Source organism: Haliaeetus albicilla, chromosome 11, assembly GCF_947461875.1.
Source record: "Haliaeetus albicilla chromosome 11, bHalAlb1.1, whole genome shotgun sequence".
NCBI classification, from domain to species: Eukaryota; Metazoa; Chordata; class Aves; order Accipitriformes; family Accipitridae; genus Haliaeetus; species Haliaeetus albicilla.
In genome coordinates, this window is record NC_091493.1 from 25177121 (window position 1) to 25202235 (window position 25115).

Sequence of the window (25115 nt, forward strand, 5' to 3'; positions counted from 1 at the left end):
AATTGTTGGAAACTTTAGCTCAGCTTTTCTCTGCTATGGGTAACTGTTAAACAGAACAGTGTTTTGTTATTTTTGTTCTCTGTCCCCCCTTGAGAAATGTTATCAAAAAAAAAAGTCTGGCAAAGTATTCAGGATTGGTATGGTCCTGTCTGAGAGCTCAGCTAGCACTGACTGGTATTGTTTGAGACAGCTCTCACATGAGTTTTCTGTTTATCCTCGTTTCTACCTTGTCCCAGAGGAAAGCGTATGTCCTGGATTGCAGAGGTAGATGCTAATGTGAGTCACTGCTTGGTATTTAGTGGTGAGAAAGTTGGCCACTATCAGTCTTCCCAAATCCTAGCAGAAGCCAAGAAAAATCCGGATGCAGCATAAGCTAGCACTTTCTTCTTCAGGACTATTCTGCCCTTATCGGGCTATTTACTGCACAAGTGGGGCTGTTCTGCTGATTCAGCATCGCAAGAAGTGATGCCAGGGCAGCTCGAGACCACACTTAAGGAATTACAAAGGAGACCATTAGAGTCACAAGTTTTCTCTTTAGCTGATTTTATAAATGGATTTGTTTTCTTTCCGCCTCCTTTGTCCCAGCACTGTTAATAAATAACCTTTTCAATGCCCCTGCTCTTGCAGGAGGCATGAGGAAAGAAGCCTATGCTCATGTGAACTTGCTGCAAGTGGTGCAGCTGGGCTGGGGATCCTGCGGCTGGAAGGTGGGCTCTGGCTTGAGGTTGGGACCTCCCGTAGCCAGAGGGAGAACGGTGCGCAGAGGGGCTGGGGAGCACAGCAGTGGCGGGGAAGCGGCAGGCCTTTAGCTGCTTTTTGCATGGGCTCAGGTTTGCTGGCCATTCCTGCTGCTGAGGGGCTGTGCTCATCTTAACAGAGCCAGCTAGCAGCTCTTTTCCATGCTACAAATCTGTCCCCTTTGCTGGACTGGCTGTGTCACAAGCTTGTCACTTCTTCAGCTGAAGCAACCTCCGTTTTGTTGGCTTTTGACAGTGCAGAGTGTTGATTTCTCTGTCCCAGTAAGCATCTTTGGAACACAGGCTAGAGGATAGAGCAGGAAGCTGGAGGCAAGTGTTACAGAAGAGCTTGGGACTTCCCTGCTTGTACCTCCTTGCTGGGAATGGAGGGTGGCTTGTGCTCTTACTCCTCTGGGGGAGATGGGGTGAGAAGTCAGAGCTGTAATTTCTGTTTGCTGGGCCCAGTCCTGGGTGTAGTCTTTGCGGATGCCTCAGGGCTGCTCGGTCCCCCAGAGGTGATGGTGGTTTAACGCCTCCGCAGCAGCCCCTTGTGTGTAACGTGGGCAGACAGGGCGGCTCCAGCACTTGTCGGAAGGATGGGTTGCTGTGACAGTCCCTTGTCCTTCTTACCACTGTGTACCCATACCGCCTTATCCCAAATATTTCATGTTTGTATTTTGAACAAGGACTTTGGGGGGGAGGGCGAGTAATGAAGACATACAGATTGAAGGCCAAACTACAGTTTGATTATAAATGGGTTTCCTTTCCTGAGCCTAATTCTCCCCAGGATTCACTGCATGTCCCGGTAATAAGTAATCTGAACTTTGGAGATTAATAACATCCTGTGCCAGCCCATTCATCCAGCAAAACCCCTTTGCTGTTTTGTTCCATGTCTGCATGAGGCTCCAGCCCTTGCTAGGTGCTCTTCTGACCATGAAAATTTAGATTCATATTTAACTTTTACTTTTCATTACCTTTGCAACCTCTAAGAAGTATTTCTTCTTACACTTGGGCACTTTTTCGAGGCCTGTGCCCTGCAGCAGGCTTTGGTCCTGTGTTCTTCCCATTGGCTGTCCTGAAAAATACCACAGGGCAATTTGTTTCCTGCTATTTGAAATGGAAATTGTAGCAGCATGAGGAACAGAGCATGATATTCATGCCAAATATCATGAGCTGAATTCTCCTCATGGTTTGTGGGAATCCTACTTATTAAAGCTGACCTCTGAGAAATCAGTATATTTTTCCACAAAGCCTAGAGAGAGGATGCACTCCTCAGCAGGAGACAGAAACTATCCCAGCTGTTCCCTGTCCTGTGCTCTGCAATGAGGAATGGAGATACCAGTGCTGACAGCTGGAGGTATGGGCGCAAATCTGGAAGTGTTTAACTAGAGAGCTGTCTTTTTTTATGCATACAGTCTTAACCTTGGCTTACTGGACGGAGGCAGTGGCACTGCTGCCCTGCCTGGATAGCAAGGGGCCGTTTGCTTCATCTGCTAGAATTAGTTGCAAAGGGAAGGTACCTACAGTTTTCTCTGTTGCAAATGGGTACTATGCATGTTGAGCGAGGAAAAACTCACTGGGTATCTTGCAGGCCTAAGATATGCTCCTCTAAAAGAGCAAGCACCTGTGCTGGAAATCACAATTGCAAGGGGTGGCACAATCCAGGTGTGGGCAATATCCCATGCACCGATGAGCACCGCGGGGGTCCCCCGTGTATGCACTCACGCATGGGGCTGCCAAGGAATGGGCATAATCTGTCCCTCTGCGTACATGGCCTCATCATCCAGGGGCTTTGCCAGTGGCTCTGCTGATGCTGCACCAGCCTGGAGCGGTGTTTGCACTTCTGCGGTTGGTCTCCAATGGTTTTCGCTCCTGAAAGGGAAATGAAACTTCAGGAGAGAAGCTGGTTGCTTTGCTGTGCAGAAATACTCGGGAAGCTCGGGTTCCCGCTGGCTGCAGCAGCATGGGCGGTTGCTCTGTTTGCTCACATGTGGCACTTTGGGCAGCCGTGTTGTTTTTTGGAAGCTGGGGAAGTAAGCCCCTGGAAGCAGTAGTGTTGCTCAATGCACAAGGCGATCCCAGGAATCTGCAATTCGGAGAAAAACGTCCTCGAGATGTGGTGAGGGGCTCGGTGGCCCCAGCCCCTTTGAGGCGGGATTGGTTATCAGTGGAGAGGGCATACAGGGAAAGTGGTGCCTACTGGGAGGGTGTATCCTGACACCGCTGTAAGCGCCAGGTGCAGAGCACGCTGTGGGTGGCGAGGGGTTTGGATTTGTTTTCTCTGCAGTTGTTCCCCTTGCCAGAACCTGTTGTTGGGAGTAGCAGTATTTACAGAGCTCAGGACTTTGTATTTTCCAGGAAGTTTCTGAACTTGCTGACCCAACATGGGTGTTGAAGGGGTGCACAGTTGTTCTGGGTGCTATTTCCTCTCTTTTGCCATGACAGATTGTACATCCCCTGGTGCAGGTGGCTGACGGGGCACAGGGAAGGGTGGGCTGTGCTGGGTTGGTGATGTAACTCACACATCACCAACCTTCTTATTAAAGCAGCAGCCCTGCTGTCTTTAACAGCAATGACAATAATTAAATAGTTGTACACAATAGCTGCCTGGGGCTGAACTAGGAACAAGCGACCAAAGCGGGTGAAGGTTAGTGCTCGTTACCAGCCAGGATGCCGGAGACAGAGAAGGGCATGACTGTCTATTTAGGGATGAGGAAAGCTGATATGACGGTGGGTTTTAGTGAATGACAGGGTAATTCCTCAAAACCAAGGGTGACCATCTCATAATTTGCAATGCATTACTTCCAGCACAAGGGAAATGTATATTGGTCCCAATCTCCATAGAGAAACATTGCTATGAGAGATACAAATTATTACACAAGTAATGCATACTTATTTGTGTCAACAAATAATATGTAGTAGCTCTTAAAAGAAGTGATTTCCCAAATTTAAAAATACTTGAGCTGAATCAGCAGAGTATTTAAAATAGCCAAATAGGAATGCTAATTGGAAGCAGCCTATTCACTTCTTATTCTATTCCCCAAAAGCCTTGATACAACAGTTGAAAGTTATGCTAATTTGAAAAATAATAACATCCCTAAAAGATGCATATTTAGGGAGAAAAAAGGAAGCTGCAATTAATGCAAATATAAAGTTGGGAAGTGTAGAAGATGGTCAAAAGAAGCATAAGGAAAAAATTATGGCCAGAGATTTAAGAAGAGCAAAGAAGAATTTAAGGATATTGAGCAGAAAAGGAAGCCTAGCAGCACCATTGGCCCATTGCAAGTCAGCATATCAGAACTATCAATAATAACAAAACTGAAAAGGTGTCAGTGATTGCAGCTTCTTTTTTCCCCCGAAAGAAAAACAAATGTCTTTACATCATTTGATAGCCAAGTATATTCAAGCAATAACTTGGGTGATAAGCTGGGGATTTGGGGAAGCCATCTTTAACTCACTGGATATCTTCTGATGAACCTTTCAGCTTTGTGGGTTATGGCAATAAATCTTCTCCAGTTAAAATATAGCTTTGGGCTGGTAGCAAATTAATACCAGAAGTTGCCTGGTAGGAGGCTGATGTAACCGATAACAGTTGTTTCTTCTGATTTGAAAACCTCTTTGATGTGTGAATCCTAAAGAAATGAGTACAAATAGGGTACAGGCTTAGAAGCCCAGTAAACATCATATAAATGTGAAAATTAACTGCATAAAGGTCATTGTGTCAGGGGTATCCTGCCACTTGTTGGTTGTATTTGAGAGTGTTGAGTATCTCTGCTGCGATGTAAATCAGAAGAGTATCTTCCCATAGAGGGACTATTTAATGAACAGGCATCGGGAAAGCTTTGGTGGGGATGGTGTATAATAACAGGGAGAGGGGCTATAGTGTGGGGGTGGGAGGCGGTGTGAGCGTCTTGCAGAGCAGCGGGGGAGGCTGAGCAGCGCACCCAACGCTGCCAGGAGCCGTGGGAAGGTCTCTGACAGGGGAATCCGCCTTGTGCACAAGATGAATGGGGGATTTGTTGGCGGGGCAGCCTGGGTCGCAGGTGCTCCGGCCCGGAACCCCATGGACATCACCCCTGGAGCAGTAAACCCGTGCCACAGGGCCATGGGACTGCCCCGAGCACAAAGCCCCTCCGTGCCGCCACCGGCTGCACGGGCGGCTGCAGAAGGGAGAGAATGAGCCTGTGTGCTGCCTGCTCCTTTGTGTCCGTCTCTTGCTGCTGCTTGGCTTTTGCAGCCTCTAGCACCTGCCAGCTCTTCAGGATTACCATGTGCTTTTCTTTTTTCCAGGAAAACAGGGCTCCTCCAATGTGTATTGTGCAATTTCGCAGGATAGTATCCCAGTCACAACTCTAAAAGCAGCAAAAGGATGAGGTGCTCCCACCTCAAGCAATGTTGTACATATGGATAGCATATAGCGGGATGGTTGCCATGGCTGAACTATGTCTGAATGCAACATGGAACTTTGTTGGGGGAAGGAGGGAACAGATTTATTCAAATACATCTGTATCCCACAAGGAGAGCATACGCATTGCATAGGTCTTTATTAACAGCATGGCTTATGAGTGCATCACCCTCTTTTTGCTGACTCCCTGCCTTCTGAACAGAAGAAACAGAGCTGGGAGAAAGTCCAGGAACCACCCCTGCCCTGAGGCAGAATCAGCTACAAAGCACCGGCAGATAGAGTCTTCGTTTGTTTGAAGACAGCTAACATGTCTCCCTTGCTCTTCTCTTTCTAAACTAAGCAACCCAATTCCTCCAATCTTTCCTCATAGGTCAAGTTTTTAGACTTCTGATCCTTCTTCCTGTTCTCTTCTGGAGTTTCTCCAAGTGGTCTACAACTTCCCTGAAAAGCAGTGTCCAAAACTGGGCATAGAACTTCATAGGAGGCTTTACCAGCTTTAGATGGAGGGAAGTATTGCTGCAAACTGCTATAGCTGCAAGAATGTTTTCTCTAGAAGTGTGACTTAACCAACTGGTCACCAAGCTGTCTTTGGGTGTGTCTTCTCCTTAAGTGAGTTGGATGTTTTCACCAGGCTCTCCTCTATTGATCAAATTTATTTTGAATTCCAGTCCTATGTGTCAGCGTGCTTTTGCTCCCAACTTGGTATTATCACACATATAGGCACACTCTTTACTCCATCTTCCAGCTCACTAACACACGTGTGTGGGTGTGTGTGTGCGCATGCACGTGGCACAGACTAGCTCAAGCGCTCTGCCTCGCTGCTTAGTCTAGATCTATAGGAGTCTGCTGGGGTTTGAGACGTGCAGGGCTGTGCAATTGCAAAATATCAAATGCCTCCGAAAGACATCCAACAAAACAATATTACATTGCTTGGTTTATCAGTTTTGCTGACATTTCAGTGTTTGTACTTCAGCGCTTGTAAGTGTTTAATGTGGAAAAAAATAAACCAGTAAATATGTATTTATAATTGTATATAGCACCACAAGGAGGGCCAGAGATCACACCAGTATTGAGGCCACGATGTTTGCCATATGAATGATTAAAACTTGGAGCAGAGCCTCCCACACTGTTCCATGTAACAGCTGTAAAAAGTGATGTAAAATCCTGATCTGGAGCTTCAATTCTAATTTCAACATGTTCAGTGTCTTGCCCTGGTATTTTGAAATAAAACCTCTTAAACCAAAGCAATTCACTTACTGTATATGTGCTTGTGTGTATATTCTAAGACAAACCTGAGCCTCTCACCAGCCTAAGAAAAGACTTTTCCAGTACATTCGCCTGAAACAGGTGGTTTACATTACTTTGCAGCGAAATCTTCCTAGGTAACTTGGACAAGAGCATGTTTGAACGCAAAAGGCAAATGAAGAATGAGTAAGAAGTCAGATGGGGACAGAGAAAATTTCAGAGAAGTGTGATAAATGAAGCAGTGTGACTCTTCTGAGTGTTTATGGGCTCAGATGTTTCGTTGTGGTGAGTTGAAGACAGGTGTGCCTTTTAGGTAGTGTGCCTTTTAGGTAGTGTGCCTCAAACCTTGATGCAAGTTCAGCACCTTCAAGTGTGCAGTTCAGCCTGGTAAACTTCATGACTACTAAAATCTCATTTTCCCTCAGCAGAAGGATAATGTGCATCCCCCCATCCACCCTGAAGAACAGCAGCACTGACTGCTCCCATCCCCTTCCCCTGCCATCGCTGCCAGCAGCACTTCATAGACATGAATTCCTGCAGTTTGTAAACGTGCAGACTGCCAGAGCCCCTGTCTGCTGGGCTCACTGCTGTCCTGGATGATGTTTGTCTGCAAGCAGCTGCCCTGACAGATGCTCCTTCTGCCCAAGCTGCCCACCCTGTGCACAGAGCTGGTCACAGGCGCTGGACGCGTTCAGACTACCAAGGGATTCGGCACCCTTCAGTCATGGGCTCCTGTGCTCTTCCAGCTGGCAGGCAGGCAGGCAGGTTGTTGCTCCTTGCTTTAAAAATATGGTGGCATCTGACTCATTTTCAATACGTACTGTTCCAGATTTCTTAGTCTTCGAGTATGCCTGTGTCCCTTTGTGATGGGTCATAATTCAGTGGCTTCTCGGCACTGCGCTGAGTCTCTCTGATGTGTTTGGGTTCTGCAGCTCCACAGACTATATTCCCATTTGCTGGGCTACATGATTGCATGAGCATCCAGCAGCTCTCCTCTAAAGACTGGACGTGTGCTTAGGAAACCAGTTATTGGAGAGACTCCCAACAGACTGCAGCAGCAACGTGGGTGATCAGCAGCAGAGGTAGCTGCCAGCTGATGGGCAGGATTTGCAAGACGACATCTTATTCTCTGTCGTCACTCCAAGCCTCGTGGGCAGCAGGCAATGTGTCTTGGAACTCCCTTTGCTTGCAGCATGTAGCAGGGCTAATTTAATTAAAAGTGATCAAACATGGGTTTGCTGGAATTGTGTAGGAGAGGTGCTGGGTTGACTTAGCGCTGGGCGTGATGGTAGATGATCATGTATCTGAGGTAGTACAGGTCCCCACCTCACTTTATTTAGGCCAGGACTGTATCATCTCCTGGTGTAATAGGTATGTTACTGTGCAAGGCTAGTGTCATTGCAGGTCTGGTCGGAATGCTGAAGAAAAATAAAAGCAGAGTATTCTGTATGCAGAGAAGGGCTGCTGGACTGCTCAGGTAAATGGAGGAGGCCGGAAAGACGAAAATCCAGAAAGGATCATTGTTTATAAGTTGGTTAAGAGAATAAATTCCAGGAGGATTGAGAGTTGCAGAAGTTTTGAGACAGAGGGAATAGACTGGCAATAAATAAATTAAAGCCAAAAATGAGAATGTTTCTGACCATACAGAGGTGTGCTGAGAACATAAAGGTGATGGTGGGAACCGTCTCTGTCAGCATGGCACTCGTGCAGTGGAAGAGTGATGGCCTTGCAGAACAGCCTCTTGTGATCCCTTCTGTAACAGGCTGAGCGTGAGCATCTGAAGGAAAAAGCGAACATCACCTTTAGGTGTTGTGCTAAGGCAGTTTACAACAGTATTTGTATTTATTAGAGATGATGCGTCATAGCGAGGTTATCTGAACTGAGCATGGCTTTGAACTATGCACAGCATCTCTCCTTTTCTGTTTGATAATTCTAATTTCAGTCCTTAAGCCAGCCTTAGCCTATCCTTATTGCATCTCTAAAAGCAGCTGGTTGCCTAATTCCTTTTAACATTTGTTGTGAAGTCCTTTGGTGAGAAGGGAGTTGGGAGGTGGGCAGCCTTGGCTGTGAGTGACATCTCCTGGCCGTGCAGAGCTGCCTGTGACAGTGGGATGGCGGCTGGAGGAGCAGCTTCCTATTTGTCTTGAGGCTCTGGAAGACACTGGGGATGATCCTGCTTCCTTGCCTTCACACAGAGTTGCCTCCCATGCTGGTGTGGTCCTTCCTTGGTTATTCACCAAGAGCAACAGGGTTTCTGCAGCAAAACTGCTGTTAGCTGGAATGGCTGCCAACTTCATTCTCAGCTGATAGCTAACTCAGAGACAAAAAGGATATTAGATCTGTTTATGTTCTGGGACCTGCACCACTCACTGGATGGAACCAGTGGTAGCCCCTACAATAAAACAGAGTCCAAAATTAGAAACAGAGATGCCTGAGCAGCTGGGCTGTGCTCAAACATCTGGAGAGAGCTTAATACCTCCACAGCTGGGCAGGGCTCCAGCACCAGGTGGCTCTGAGCTTTGGGGTGGAGAAGAAGAGAAGCAGTGTCATTTCTGTGCCTACTTATGGCCTTATGTGATGTTTTTATCCCCACTTACGGTGGGCACTATGGAAGAAGGAGCAGAGATCTGTCTCTGTTTGGGTTCTGGCTGGGCACAGAGACAGAAGATCATGCCTGCTTGGTCTTCAGCTGAGGATAACTGCTAGTGGAAGAAAAGTCCTGGGCCCTGGCAATCAGAGGTGCTACAGGGTTAAGTACTGCTCTGCTTGGTGGAGACTGAGGAGTGTTTGCACGGCATTGAGAGTCGTGGGGTGCAAAGGAGCTGGAGGAGTCTAGGGAATAAGTTAATTCTTCAGCTACTGCAGAACCTGCAATTATGCCTAGAGCTGATGGAGGTAATCAAGTGTGCAGAAAAGGGAACTTGTTCAAATACCTCACCTTTCTGGGCAAATGGCAGGTGAGTTTTAATTACATTGAATTCTTTATCTGGATTTACAATGTTGTAGTTTGGTTTTGGTGTTTTTTAATAATCGAGTACTCAAGTCTGTACACTTTGAGTGCTATTTAGAAGGTTATTGCTTTGTTAGGCTACCTTCTGGATTATGCTTGTCATTTTGTACCTTTTCTTGTATGAAACATTTCAACAAAATGCTGCTTGGTAGCATTAGAGTTCATGCAGATGGATGTTCTGATATGGGATACAGCAATGAAGTCACATATCTGCAATCCCCAGAGTCCTGAAAAGCGCTTATGATACTGAGCTAAAATTCAGGCAAAAGTCATGTTCAGGGTTAAGGAAATAATGTGCCTTGGAAAAAAATGACTAATCTCAGGTTGCAGGTGGGATGCAGACAATTATCATTATGCCTCTGCCTACAGACAAGGGATTTTTACAGCTGTTTATTGGGATGGTCCATTACAGTGAGAAAATTGTTCCCATTTTGCTGCTAATGCTGCTAATTTCAGAGTGTGGCTGCTGAAAAGACACAGCAGACAGACCATACGCATCACAACAGGAAGTTTGAAAACTTTGAAATTATGCGGAGTCACACATCCTTCATTCCTATGACAGTAAACACCCAACAAAGCCGTTAGTGGCTGCCTCTGGGTGAGATCTCAGAGTAACGGTGGCAATAATTCCGTTGATGTGCTGTGCAACTGTCAGCAGCAGTTTCAGTTTTAAAGCATGCTAGCTTCATATCTATACTGTGCAGTTAATTTTACATTATAGCATCTGTTTTTATTCATTTTTCTAGTGTTAAAATAATTTTTGTTCAACAGACATGCTCAGTGCTATCATAACCTGAGCCAACTACTCTCTCCAATAAGAAGAAAAGTCTCCCAGCTGTCATGCTCTGTTGTTTCTAATCACTTCAAGCCATCAGTTCTGGGGCCTTTTCAAGTAAAGCTGTATAAAATGCATTCTTACCTCCTACTGTCTGGTATGTGTACTAAACTATTTTTTTAAGCTGCATTCTTGGAGATATTGGCAAGCATGCTATGCCTCTAACAGGCACTCACAAAATGCGAGCATAACAAGCTTCCAAATTTCACAGTTAGCTTCAAGAGATTTACACATGAGCATGATGAAAGGGAGCACAGAGCTTCAGGTCAGCATTAGGTTTCCAATGGACCTGCCTGCGAGATCTTCAAAACAAGTTCTTTTGGCACTTTTAGGTTCCATTTTCTCTAGGCAGGTGGGAAGATGTTATTTGTCTACAGTTAGAGACTTCCAGAGGTATGTTGTTTCTTTTCACCTAGGCTAACTGCTGAAAATAACTCTAGGACTTGGGGTCATTTGTAAGGCTGGGTAACACTTTGTATAGTTCTGGTGCCTGGGACCACCTTTCATGTGAAACCACAGTGGTTAGAAGATGACCCTGTTCAGAACTTGAATGCTTTTCATATTTGCATGTGCGACGTGGGGTGCCAGGATGGCTTTGGAGCATTGAACCAGTATCACCTGAGGGTTGAAGAATGACCTCTGGAACTCCGGTTCTGGCATGCAGATGCAGAGCAGGTTTGGTCACCTTACCTTCTTGGAGCATGAAGATAGTTGATGTGGTTGCCTGCACAGAGGTATTCTCACCCTGGAGGACCTGTAATGTACTTCTAAACATCTCCTGGAGTATTTGTATACAAGGAGAAGAGAAATTAGTACCCGTGTGAGCAGTCAGACAATCAGTGCTTTTGAGTATGGAGCATCAGTCTGGGTAGAAAGGGATTTCATGTCGTAGGGGGAGCAGGTACGTCCCCTGGAGTGCTGAAACTAGTTTTTAGTTGTAGGCATTGAATTTACAGCTAGATTATAAATCTGGAAAATACTTCTTCTGATACCCTTTCTAGAACTTTGTGTTGTAAGATGGTATTTTGTTAAAAAATACCAAAACTGGCTGAGCCTAAGTTGAGAAGTGAGATTTCCACCATGGGATATATGAAGGAGAATCCGAAGCAGAAAAATATAGAAGACAGTATCATGCTAGCTACTAACAAATGCAGGTATATGTACATTGGTTCTGAAAGCTCAAATGCCATATTGATTGTGAATGATTTCCATCAGCCGTAAGTAGCTTTTTATACAGAATTCTACTGCTAACCATGTATTTTAAGCCCCCAAAATCTTAATTAGTTAGATAGGTCATACCAAATATATCAGTAACACTTAAGGAATCAGACTGGTACAAGTTTTGCAAAGTGTGATTTTTTTAACCATATTACGCCAATTCTGCAAATACAGGCTATTCATAATTTACTGGTCTTGTGACAAGTGGCATCAAAAATCTCCATAGATTTCTTAAATACCCTGTGGAGCGCAGCTTATATTTTCCGTATATCGTTGCCAAGGTACAGGACAGCATTGCTTGAACTGACTGCCACATACTGAAATGTTAGTGTTAGACTTCCCAAATGCATTACTGGTGATGACGATGTTGTAAATTATTGTAAAAATCATTGTAAAAATAAAAATGAAGCACAAGTATACTAGGACAAAATGTCGCAGGGGTTAAAGCTTTGGGTTCCACGGGTTATGCTATTTATATATTAGCAGTCTGTTCTTTCAGCTTCTCGGGCATTATTAAGCCAAATGCAGAGCTCTAGAAGAAGTTGGTGTTCGCCCCATACAGATGCTTTTGCTATATGGTTGCTCAGTCACTTGCAGGTGTCTCAAGGACAGGCTAACCATAAGCTGCATCTTGAAGTCCTCCTTCATCACCACATGGAACAGGGCAGCCCATGGAGATATGGCACGGCCCATGAGAGCAGATCTGCAGGACACCAGGGCTCAGCTCTGCCTCTGAGAAATCCCGCACAAGGACTTGGAGCAGGGATGGGCAAAGCCAGATGCTTCGTAGTGGAAAGGGACTGCAGGAACATGCCTGAAGACCTTTGGGGTGGGAGGTAAGATGGGCTACTGGGATACTAACGTGCTTTTTCTGCTCTAGTCACAGGTACCAAACCAAAGATGTCCTGGACAAGAAAGATTCTACTCATCCTGGGATTCCTCTCTACTTTGGCTGTAATTGCTTTAATTGCTGTAGCAGTGACCCAAAACAAGCCACTTCCGAAGAATATTAAGGTATTACAAGCTGGGACTCTTACAGGAAAACAAGCCAAGCTGGGGGGTTAGGTGTGCGTAGTGCTCCAGGACATGTTGCTGCCTTGCTGGATCTGGCTAACCTCTCTTTCTGGGTCCATGCACCTCAACATCTCATTTTACAACTTCACAGTAAAAACAGATATGGCTTCACATGGGATCATCTCCTAAGTAATCAGTCCCGATTTTGCTGCTTCTCTGCTCTTGTATCCTTTGATGGAAACTTTGCACTGAAGCACTACTGAGAAAAGACACAGCATGTTCCCACAGCTGCCAGATAGGCTGCTCATTTCTGGTCCCCCTGTGTGTGGAGACCAGCTCATGCTGTGTCTGGTTCGGTGCCTCGGGTGCAATGATGGCTCTGTTTTGCCCACAGTATGGGATCGTGCTGGATGCGGGGTCATCCCACACTAACCTGTATGTGTACGAGTGGCCAGCAGAGAAGGAGAACGACACTGGAGTGGTGCAGCAGGTGGAGGTGTGTAAAGTCGAAGGTAAGAGGAGAAAAGGGAGCTGTGGAAGGGGCACGGGAGGAAGAAGAGATAATACAACCAAAGGGTGGGGGAGGAGAAACCTGGAGGAGGAGGCCAATAGTGAAAACAGTGTTACATCTGTGAGCTAATGTATATCCCACCGCTTCCCACGGGGACCTGTACGTGCCTGACCTTCCAGGGAGGAAAGCTGGATCCCCTTTTTCCTTTGTTTTTAGGATGCTTGGAAGTAAGTGCTTTTTTGGAAAGAACTACACCAAAGAATGTACTTAAATAAAACGTCTGCATGCACCCTTGCTGAAGTGCCGATGAACATTAGGCAGCTAGAGGGGAGGGCATGGTTTGCTCTTTTTCAAGGCTTCCATGCAAGCTCAGCACTGGGCTTGCAGGCCAAGGTTGCTCAACTTATGCACGTCATGGTTTATTTTTTTTATTCTATCGCTGCGTAGATACTGTATGGTTTAGGAAGGCATAAATGAAGCCCAAGGGTGCAGGTGACAAGGAACAGAGTAGACCGTCATGGGTCGCTGCACTCTGGGGGGAGGAGCGGTGTTGTCAGAGCCTGCCTGGGGTCTTTTCAGGCCTGTCTGCAGCGCAGGGGAGAGCCACACTGTTACCGAGCTGCTGCGATAGCTGCTCAGCACTGCAGCATGCCACGCCACGAGCACCACGCTGAGCGTATGGCAACCTAGAGCAAATGCAGAGTGGGCTTCACTGCTGCCCCTGCAGGCACTGCTCCTGGGGCAGTCCACTCACCAGGGGACACACGGCAGGGAGGGACAATGAATTTTTCTTTGGGTCAGCATGAAAGCGGATAGCTGCAAAACACTTAGTGCTGTAGTATGAGCATACAATACACAAACAAATGACAGCATCTTCTCCCAGAGGACCCAGTGTAGTGAAGGGTCAGGGATTTTCATGTGTAGATCCAGGGTATGCCCAGGCAGAAGCAGAGATGAGCCTGCAGATGTCCAGGACATACTAAAGAAATGATCTGTCTCACTGCAGCCCTATCGCTAATTCATAGCCTGCTTTGCAGAGACCGGGTGGCAGATGCTGGGTGCAGTGGCTGTCTCTGGGTGCATTGGGCTTAGTTGGTGCTGTAGAATTTCTAAAACCCCTTAGGAATGGGGTGGTTGAATCTGATGTTGCCGCCCGTGATAGTGATATGGTTTAACACGACTGCTCGTGACAGCACTCTGGGGTTATGCTTGGAGTTTGAGCAATGAAATGTCCTTATCTCTTGCAGGCCCCGGGATCTCAGGTTACTCCCATGCCACGGAGGAGGCAGGTCCCTCTCTGGCACAGTGCCTACGACAAGCAGAAGAGGTGATTCCCTCAAAGCAGCACCAAGAGACACCCGTCTACCTCGGAGCAACTGCTGGCATGCGGCTTCTCAGGTACTGCAGGGCTTCTCCCCTTCTCCTGCAGCACTGCGCCTGGGACCGCCATGGATGCTCAGTGGGGGCCTCTTGGGCAACGTCCTTGTAAATGTTGCCAGCTCACACTTTGCCCAGATACCCTTTTCTGCCGCTGGCCTCTCTGAACCCCGAGTCTCCCTGGGCTCTTCCCCTGCTTGCCCAGCAGGTCCTTTTCCACTCACTCCAACCTTCCATCATCTCCAGCACCCACATGCAGCGCAGAGATACCAGGAGGGTAGTAGTGTGCAAGCTGATGCTCAGGGGATGCCTAGACAACCCCCACAGTCTGGTATTAGGCCTGACCCAGGATTTCAACCATGTTGCCACTCCCCACATACCTTGACTAAGCCTGAGACCATCAGAGCTAAGGTAACTTCATAATCATGTCCTCCTTTAATTCCAATTTGTGATTTTCATGGGGGTGCCCCAGACCTCTTGCCTGGCTGGGAGAGGGAGCTGATCTTATGTATTGCCTGGGAAATCTCCCTGGGGATACCAGAGGGCATGGATTTCTTCTGTAACGGTGATAGCAAAGAGTGATAGGAATCTCCATGGTGCAATCCCTACCAGGGCACATGCTCCAGCAGAACAAGAGAGCTCTGGTCTCTGCTCCGGGTACCACTCTCAGCTGCGGCGTCTGTAAGTGTCAGAGCTAGTGGCAGCTGTGCTGTCAAGGTATGATAGAGAGGGACGTGGCCAGTTAGAGCTGGAGGTACCCATATGAATACCTGTTCTGTTATAATCAACACTTGGTGGGGAGTTGCAGCCTGCCTACTCAGAAGAAAGCCCGTAGGCTGCAGAGAGCTGTCAGCCAGAGTCACTCCATCCTTTCTTCCATTCATCCAGCTTGGAGAATAAAAGTGCAGCTGACAAAGTCTTGTCCTCAGTAGAGAAGACACTACGCTCAGCTCCCTTCAACTTCCAGGGTGCCAGAATCATCAGTGGTCAGGAAGAAGGAGCCTATGGATGGATCACCATTAACTACCTGCTGGGCAATTTCAAGCAGGTACTGTATCAATGGCAAGTCCATATTTGAATCATTGGCTTGCAGCACTTTGTAAATCATGCCTCGCAGGAGGGTGTCGCAGGCACTATCTTCCCTTGTAAGCCATTTACCAGAGATGGGGAAGCTGCACATCTTGCCTCAGCAATTACTGTGAGTACATCCTGATACCAATAAGTGTCAGGATGTGCCACTGTAGTCAGGCTTAAAGCATTGAAATAAAACACCAGCATTTTTGATAACTTCGCTTGGGTACAGCATCCTCCTCACTTCCTGATCTAAAATATTTCTGTGCCTGCAAAGTTTGACAATGATTCTTCACTATTGAGCTTATAAATCATCTGGGAGCTGAAACACTAAGTTGACTGTTTTTTCTCATAACAGTTGTTTTAGATTTCATATTCTTAGTTCTTCTGGCAAACACTCAGACATGATCCAGCTTCTGCTTTTCCAAGCCTGCATCTTTCTTGTGTCTTGTTCCAGCTCTCATATCATGCCCCCCTCCAGGTCTTCCTGCCTTTCCTGTGTTCTGTGCTTCTGCTTCTCTCCTCGTAGGTCTTCCTCTTTTTTTTTTTTTAATCTGTTTTACCCTGAGTTATTTTTTTTTAAAGTCTGGCTGGACAAAACTTCTACATTCCCTGAGATCCATAAGTGAGACATCAGGAGCACTAGACCTCGGAGGAGCCTCAACACAGATTACCTTTGTACCAAATGAATTCTCTTCTGAGTCCCCAGAGAACCTGCTCTACTTCCGTCTCTATGGCAAGGATTACCTAGTGTACACACACAGCTTTCTCTGCTATGGGAAGGACCAGGCTCTGCAACAGAAACTGGCCAGGGACCTACAGGCAAGTACATCTGTAATTGCTGGCGGAGATCCTGGACCCTCCCAGCTTTGACATACCGGTTGCTGTAAAAGTTGCTGTGTCCCAGCTAAATGTCTCATCCCTTAGTCTGGGTTTGGGAAATGTCATTGTCCTCCATAAAGACTGGGTAGATGCCCAGAGAGATGACAGCCAACATTTTCAGAAATACTACCAATTTGAGGTGCCTTCATTCTTGGGCATGGGATAGCAGGAGTACTGTGCTTATCTGAAGTATTTGGGGGAGATGATGTTTCACCATCTCTGAGAATCCCAAGTCAACAGCAGCTTCACAAAAATGTGGCTGAAAGTAATTTGCCCAGGGTCCGACAGGGAGTCTGTGGCAGTACCCACATCTCCCAAATCACAGCCAATGCCTTAAACCATCCTCATCACTTTGACCCAATGTGTGTATCTTGGTGTGATGTACTGTGACAAGTGCCTTGTGGCCACCCTTCCTTGTGGCTCTTTCCCAGGGTGTTACTCTAAAGTGAAGTGTAACAGCTTGGGTTGATTTTACTTGCAGACCGTGGAGAACAGCAGCCTCTTTGATCCGTGCTTTCACCAGGGGTATCAGAGGACTATAAATATAAGTGATCTCTTCAAAAACCCTTGTACATCAGCCAAGGAAAAGCAATTACCTTTCAGCCAGCTGTACATACAGGGAGAGGGGGATTATCAAAAGTGCCGAAGAAATATCCTGAAACTCTTTAACAAAACCAATTGTCCTTACTCCAGTTGCTCCTTCAATGGGATATACCTACCTCCATTACAAGGGGATTTTGGGGTAAGTCTTCACATTCTTCAACTCTCTATAACCCAGGATATCAGAAAAGCAGAAACTCAGAGTAACGCTGGAGTGTATTCTCCATGGCTGGGGCAGGAAATCATTTACAAGATGGCTTTTCGGACATGTAACTACAAAAGTGGTGCTGCCCTTGCTGTGAGGACAGCATGTGCAAGAGCTACCCCAGTAAATACTGGCCTACCAGCACTGCACTGTTCCCATAACCCATATCCTGTAGCCATCTCCTTGGGATGCCCCATTTACTGATTCATTTTTCAAGCAGTCTTTCTGATAGCCAGCACCAGAGGCAGGAGAGCCTGCTGCAGGCCGTGCATGATACGCTGCTCCTGCAGACCTTGTCTCCTGAGGTCAGCGGTGGTACCAGATCTGAAATTCATCCAGAAGTGCGTGAGCGCTACTGAAGCCAGTCAGTCAGCTCACCTGTCTGCCTCCCAGATGTGATGAGGAGACAGCGTACACTCTGAATGCACATCGTGTGTGACACCACACTGAACGTCAGTCCTAGAGCTGCAAGACCAGTGGCTGTGAGGCTTTCTGGGGGAACTGTTAATACTCCCTTGCCCTGTTCATAAACTGCCCCCTACCTATCAGCTATTGGCCATGGTCAGAGATGGGTTTTCTGGACTTTGGATTATGTGCTGGGGCTGCGTACAGTCCTTTCAGACCATCACCTATGCTGTTTTTGGCAATTTTGGCTGCACACTTACCTCGTTCAGTTGCCAAAATGGGATCAAGGTTGTGATGGCAAGCAGCATTCACCGTGTGCCACTCTGGCACCAGTGCGTAGAGGAGAGAGTTTTACTGAAGTTCGTCAGGATACTGTGATCAGTGAAGTTCCTATCTCCACCTTCCTTTTGGGGTCCTTAGCTCTCATCAGCTCTGAGAGGTGTGTCTCAAAATGACATTGCTCTTGGAAAATATACCTACTTTTTTTGTGTGTGATGTTGCTTCTTATATTTCTCTATCTGTAAATAAAACTATTTTCTTTTGTGGGATTTCTGTTGTCCTGCTCATGCTGAGGCCCAGTCAGGTTAAAATATTCTTTCTCCTTCAGGCTTTTTCTGCTTTCTACTTTGTGATGAACTTTTTGAACCTGACCGGTGAAAAAAGCCCCGTTGCCCTGGACAAAGTTGCCAGCACCATTGAGAGCTTCTGTGCCCGGCCTTGGCATGAGGTGAGCAGTGCTTGTGGCAGTGGGCTGGGGCTGCTGGATGACAAGAGCTGCTGATATTTTTTCTGTAGGATAAATGGTTGGGGGTAACTTCCAAGGCAAAACAGGGAAGATCCTCCCAGCTCCTGCAGGGGTTGCTCAGGCACAAGCTGGACCAGTGGGAAGCTGTGTTTGACAGCCTGGTGACTCCCTCTTTCCCTAGGTGAAGACAGCATATCACCAAATAAAAGAAAAGTACCTGAGTGAATATTGCTTCTCAGGAGCCTACATCCTCTCCCTCCTGGAAAATGGCTACGAATTCACTGAAAAGAACTGGCAAAGGATCCACTTCCTCGGAAAGGTGTGTTTCATGGTGGGGAGGGCTCTATGCCAGCAGCTAACTGCAACCTCTGCTGCACAGCCAGGCCCTCTTTCCCCAGCTGTGCTACTGCCCTGGCAATGCTGCAGGCAGCCCCTGCACCCCCCAGCGCTGATTCTCCTCCTCTCCCATTTCAGATTGGCAGCAGTGATGCGGGCTGGACCCTGGGCTACATGCTGAACCTGACCAACATGATCCCTGCGGAGGAGCCTGCTGTGCCCCCTCTTTCCCATGGCAGCTATGTGGGGCTGATGGTGCTGTGCTCCCTCGTGCTGGTGTCCATGATCCTGTTTGCCTGGCTTCTCTTCCACAAGCCCAAGTGCCTGCAGAAGGGGATTGTTTAGGAAGAGCCTTGGGGGACAGGGGCCATGTCACCCTGGCTGCTCAGGGCTAGGAGACCCTGGCAGAGCAGGCTGTACTGAAGAGCCCCTCTCGCCTCTCACTGAAGTTACTGACTGCACAACAAGGGCATTTATTTCTTCTGACTCACACTTGCACTGACAGATGTTGGGACATCAGGCTCGCCACCTCTCTCTGCCAAGGACAGACAAGCAGGTGTCCCCTCCTTGAATGGGTCGTACTTTCATTCAATGAAACTTTGCTGCTTGTTGGTTTTTGCCTTGTGCACAGCATTATAAAGAGAAAAGTGGCAGCAATCTTTGGGAGCTGGTGCTCCTGCAAGGGTAATCTCAGGGTCACACATCCCACTGAGCTCTTGGGGGTGGTCACACACAGGGTGATCCTGCTCCTCCTCCACTGAAGCTGTTCCCGACAGCCCTTCCCGCACCAGCACACCTCCGCTCGCCTCCCCGCACCCTGAGCCCTTGCAGCCCTGCATCTGGGTACGGCCATCTGCACCCAGCTGGCTCCCAAAGGCTGGCCAGGCTCCCAAATGCCACTCTGGGAAACGAAGGGATGAGGATGAAGAAACTGAGTGTGCTGGTGGTCATCTGCCCTTAGCTGGGCTCTGGTGGCTGTCTGCTCCTTTTGCAGGTGGCAAGAAGCCTCTTTCCCACGTCTTCCTGATGTTGTTGCTGGACCAAAGCTGGCTCACTGTTAACACTGAGCCATTCCCATGTCCCTAGGGTACACCAAGACACGAGTTCCCAGCCAGGCATCACTGATTTTTGTAGGAACAGTTTATACTGGCCAAGGATCCTTGACCAGTATTGAGTGCTTCTGCCTACAGGGACTCTGCTGTGATCAGCGTGCCTACAGGTATACACCCACTAAAGCAATCCAGTGTCACTGTGCTGATCATACAGCAGCTTCTGATCTAGGGAAAATGTTTAAATGTTTATTAGGTCATGTTCCTTTATAAATAGACAGCTGGCAGCAGTTAACCAGCATGAGCATGCACAGATTGAACCACTCTTTCCACCAGCAAAATAAGTGAAAATTTGCCTTTCCTTCCCTCATGGCTTAGGCTTATCCCATGACCGTAAGACCCAGGGCTTGTGAGCACACACACTGCAGCCCATCTTCTAGCACGCAGCTAGGATGATGCCACTAATCAAGTTTATGAATCACTTTCTTCTGTTTTCCATGCCTTGGTCCAAAAAAAGAAAGAGAGGTAAGTCAGAAATCCATTTTTATAAAAACACTTGGAAACCACTGGTGCCTGTCTACCTCCCATGAAATCTCAGAAATCTCTTCTCCTAATGACCTGTAAGTGCTGGAGGCCAAAAGAAAGCAGATATTGTGGAGAGAAAGGCCTGGCAAACACACACTTCACCTGTTTCCCCGAGCAAAGCTGTAGGTGTGGAGGGGATCAGGTTGTGCAACCCCAATAAAGCCTTCTCTTTTAGGCAAGCACAGACACAGAGCTTGGGGTTTTCATGCTCTTCCAGCCTGCCCAACTGCATAGTGCAGGCTGGAAAATATCCCCCAGTTATTTCTACTTCATGATTGGAAGTAGGAGCTGTAACATATTGAAGGACCTAAAGGTAAGGGAAAAATCTACCCTGTCTTGTGGTAAGATCTGTGGGCAGTTCATTGTTCTTCCAAAAATCTGTGTCTTATTTTTGCTCTGAATTAGCTGGCTTCAGCTTCTGCTGGATCTTGTTCTGCCCGTTTCAGAAAGACTGAGTAACTCTCTGCTATCAAAATCCCTTTTTTCTTGTTGGTGCTTGCAAGTCGTTGTTGTATCATTAAATAGATTGATCTTCAATCTGTAAAGTGCTCTGTGCTGACCTCACTGGTAGCTCTTGACTCCACTTCCTTGAAAATTTTTACATCTTTCTGAAATTTGGACACCAAAGTTTTCAGCAGCGAGTGGTAGAGTCATTAATAGTGTATGTAAAAGTAAAACTCTCTGGTTTTGATCTATATTCTGTGTTCCCCATTCATATATCTCAGGGCCAGGTCTGCTGACTTAAGAGAGTTTGGGGGCTGTTTTGTCCAGTTGGACTATTGCCACTTGGCCTTTTTTTCCAGTCATTGCAGTCCAGAACAGCTGCTGTCACACCGTACATCACTGTCTCTTAACATGAGCCGCTTTGCCTTCCATGTGGCTCCACTGAAACATGTACTATTCAAAGAATATTCCCGCAAGCAAGTGATCCAGATCAACCCACAATGACACTTCCCTGCACTGTTTGTCCATTGTCCAGTTTTTGTTTTATCTGCAAATACATTGAAATGTTGGAATTCATCTAGAGATGGAGTCTTCCTTCTGTTGTTTTCAGCAAAGATAAGTAGGTAGATGAGAGACTAACTAGTTTTTGGTCACAGCTGGAAGGCATGCAGGAGGAGCGTGTGATCAGAGCTCCTTCAGCTCCCCAGCCAGCCCTGCTTGCAACACACCCCGTCCTGTGCCACCTTCCTTGCATATGGAGTCTTTGTAGCAGAGCAGGTACCATGGAGAAGCCTCTCACGTGAGCTGGTGCATCCTTCCTCCACATGAACAGTGTGGAAATCTGCAGAATGGTAGTTCTTCTCCTGAGATCTCCTCAGGGATCTGGCAGCTGCTTAGTTGTGTCTGCTGGAACTGGCAGATCCGTTGGGACATTTCAGAACTAGATGCAGAAACTCCACGTGGAAGCTGGTGTGGAGAGAAAGCCTGTGCCAGTCTGCTCTTCTGGTCCCTGCTACGGGTTTATGCCAAAGAAAAAGGTCAAATACAGAACCTGGGAGAAGAGCTTTAGCAATGTTTTGTATCTTTATTGCAAGTCCCATAGTATTAATAGTGTTAGCGCTGGATTCTGGAATCTGGATCAGCTGGTATCTTTGCTTACTCCTGTGATGGTGTGGTCCAAACCACTAATTTCGCGACAACACCCTCCTGCCTTCCTTCTCTTGTTTTTTTGGTTTGGGCTTTGGGTTTTTTAACGCTGTAAATGTGACTTGAGTGCAACCTAAAGGCCACAAACTAAGATAAATACAAAATATGTTACATTCTTTTTAAACCTTATGAGTTTTAGACCACGTTTATGAGTCAGTCTCTCCAGAACTAGAATTTCTAAGGTGACGCCAGGCATGCCATTTAAAAAATCACTTGAACAGGCTGAGGCTCCAGGCGTTGGTTGACTGAAGGCATCCTGTCAGGGTGAGACCCTTGCATATATCACTGGCTGCACTTGAACCTTCCCAGGGAAGCATATGAGTTTTTCTCCCCATTTCTCCTGCTATTGCAGGACTTTATCCATGGATGCTACTCAAAATCCTTGGTCAAAGAGTTGAAGTTTAATGAGCATTCATTTCTTTGCTTCTGTGCTATATCTGACCCAGCTGTATTCAGCTCAAATGTGTGCTCCAGAGCCACCCAATGTGTACCTGAAGACCATTAACGATAGTGGGAGGAATTTCCAAATATGCCAGTAATAATATGGTATCACTTTTCTTGTTAATGCAGTTGATCTGCCTCACTGATAATTATCTGTGCCTTATTTCTAATTTGATAGCTTCTGGCTTTAATTTCCAGCCACTGGCTCCTGTACAGTTTTGCTCTTCTGGGTTAAAACATCTTTTAACACCACATGTTCTCGTCTTGCAAATATTTATTCACTGATCAGCTCTGCTGAGCTGCCGAGACTCCAGACCTTCGTCTCTCCCGTTTTGCCACAGGAAGCCCTGAAATGTGCTGCAGCAAGGTGGGATGAGTGTCTCTGATTTGGATTCAAATGTTGAGTAGTCCATTTTTGGGAAGGTTCCTTGCCAGGGGGATTTGATAGCTTTGCAGGCTGCAGGAGCAGTCTGGTCTCTCTGAGACTGATGACTTCCATGACCTCTCTCGTGTTCACTGAAGTGTCAGGTCTGACGCAAAACTCTCAGGGAGGCTGAGGTTTTGGGGGGTCAGAAGAGAAAGCCTGGGTGCCTGCAGCACGCTCACCTCTTGCAGAAAACAACCGGTCCCCACCACAGGCTCTAAGTACCCTTCGCTCTCCTCCCTGACACAGCCAGCTTCTCCTCTGTGCATGGGCTACAGCTGATTTCTCTGGCTCTACAGCAAAGCAGAGCAGAGCCTCCGTTTGGAACAAAGCTCTCGGAAGTGGGGCCATCACCTCTGCGGTGAGAGGCTGATTTGCAATGTCGGTGCTGGCCGGGGCTCCCCAGCTTCTCCGAGAGCAGCTCTCAGCTGGATGCATGCCCCCTCCTCGTCCATCCCTTCTTCCCGTGCTCTGTGCCAGGGAGGACATGCAGGCTGGGTCATGGGGCTCAACAGCCTGTTCAGGAGGGGCTAGGGGGGACATGCTGAGGACAACAGTCCCTGCCACCTGGGCCATGCGCTTTCTTTTTGCGGCTCAGCAGTGATGAAATGGATCTTTGTTTTCATGCACGCACGAATCTCTGTATCCTTATCACAATAAAGACTTCTGAACTGATGCCAGAAAAGTTTTTGTGCTGTTTTCCAGAAGATGGGATCTCACCAATGGTGGAATGGAGCTTCTGGCACTAAACATGGAAAAGTCCCAAGATGGGTTTTCCTCTGTTGCCAGTTCCCTGCTGTTCTGGGTAGGATCTGGAGTTCCTGGTGGACGGGCAGCATCCCCTCCTGGTAAGGAAAGGCACTGTGGTCCTTCCCAGGCTTTGGGCACCTCATACAGATGGCCTCACTCCTGGGAAGGTTGCTAGTGCCCAAACCCCATCTTTCCTTGCTTTAGCTTTACTCTGACCTCCCCAAAGCAGCTTGTTCTCCCCTGCTGCGCACTGAATGGCTGCAGTCCTCTGTCCTCATTTTTCCTCTGTCCTCGTTTTCCCTCTCCCTCCCCCAGGCAGCACCACTGGCATCATGCTGCAACTCCCCTCCAAAACAGGTGAAGGATGGGGGGCCTGTGCCCCTCATTTGCAGGGCCATGCGGCTGCATGCCTCTGCCTGCAGCCACAGCTGTAGCTCCGCCAAGGCAAACATGCTTGTCACGGTTCATTTTTCTTTCAGTGCACACTCTCCCCAGTTTGCTCATTCTTAAGGCTCTTGGCTTGAACTTTCCTCAAATTTTCCAATTTTCCCCTGGTAACAATATGGCCAGAATTAAACAAACACACCAGGTGGAGTCTTTCTACAGGCGGCTCTGGAGGGATCAGCTCCTCATTACCTGTGACCCTCAGCCATGCAGTGATGGGGGGGTGATAACGGTGCTAGTGTTCACATTCCTCTCGCTCTCGCCACCGTGGCACAGTGCATTCCTGCTCGCCCTCTTTCTCCCACTGCCTCAAGGTCTCTCCATCTTTGAACATCTGGGGGGGGTGGTGGATGATCCATCCCAGATGTATTAGCCACATTTTCCAAATTAAGTCTTTGTTTACTTCCTGCACTGTTTCTAAGAGCTAATGTCTTTGTTTCTGCTTTCATCAGTGTTTTTTCACATGTCCAAACTTATTATTGGCTTAAAGCTTCATTAGCATGTTGTTTTCCTAGAATGTAGTAAGAGCCACGCTAGGTCAGATCAGACAGGCAGCACATTGGCACTCGTCTCCAGCTGCACGGTGTGCGAGGATTTAGATGCACATTTAGGGAAAAGGCATGATCCTTCCCTTCTAGTGGTCAGGGGCATAGCAAATTTGTGATCAAGCGATTGCTTCTGGATCTGCATAATTAATAGCTGTGGATGTCCCAGTTCCCTATGAATTCATCCTATCCTCTTTTGCATTCATTTAACTTTCAGCTTTGACGAGGTAATTTCATTGTGCCTGGTGTGCAGAACTATTTCCTTTTCTTTGATTTAAACCTGCTGCCTGATAACAGGCTGTCTCCATCCCTATGCTATGGATAACACTGACTAAATCTCCAGACTTAGCAGTGTGAGATGCGCTCTCCGCCCACCCCAGATTTTGCTCATGGCTCCTTTTTAGGATCTAACGCTCTGCCTTTTCTTGTTTCTCCCATCAGTGTTGCCTTGTCTCCATAGGAAAGCGAGCTCTTTTCTCATGCGTCCCTTGGCAGCACTGCAGCTCCAACCCTGCCACTGCTGTCGCAGGCTGCTGAAAACAGCCTGGGAAGGGAAAGAGGAGGGAGGAGACAGACCAAACATGGGGTTTGTGCTATTTTACTATAGCCCTGCCTAGCGCTCTCTGGCTGC

General features: G+C 47.3%; 1 protein-coding gene across 3 annotated transcripts in view; it reads left to right on the plus strand.

Annotated features, from left to right (window-relative positions):
• The window catches only part of ENTPD1 (ectonucleoside triphosphate diphosphohydrolase 1), a 35809-nt gene extending 12389 nt beyond the window's left edge, over positions 1 to 23420 (plus strand). For all 3 annotated transcript variants that reach the window (XM_069796702.1, XM_069796701.1, XM_009921611.2), the window contains 9 exons: positions 12331 to 12464; positions 12859 to 12976; positions 14223 to 14373; positions 15241 to 15400; positions 16009 to 16245; positions 16787 to 17047; positions 18123 to 18242; positions 18442 to 18579; positions 18735 to 23420. In XM_069796702.1, the coding sequence (XP_069652803.1) occupies positions 12351 to 12464; positions 12859 to 12976; positions 14223 to 14373; positions 15241 to 15400; positions 16009 to 16245; positions 16787 to 17047; positions 18123 to 18242; positions 18442 to 18579; positions 18735 to 18941 (1506 nt within the window). In that variant the 5' untranslated portion in view covers positions 12331 to 12350 and the 3' untranslated portion in view covers positions 18942 to 23420. The remainder of the gene's footprint in view (positions 1 to 12330; positions 12465 to 12858; positions 12977 to 14222; positions 14374 to 15240; positions 15401 to 16008; positions 16246 to 16786; positions 17048 to 18122; positions 18243 to 18441; positions 18580 to 18734) is intronic.
• Positions 23421 to 25115: the final 1695 nt, after the last annotated feature.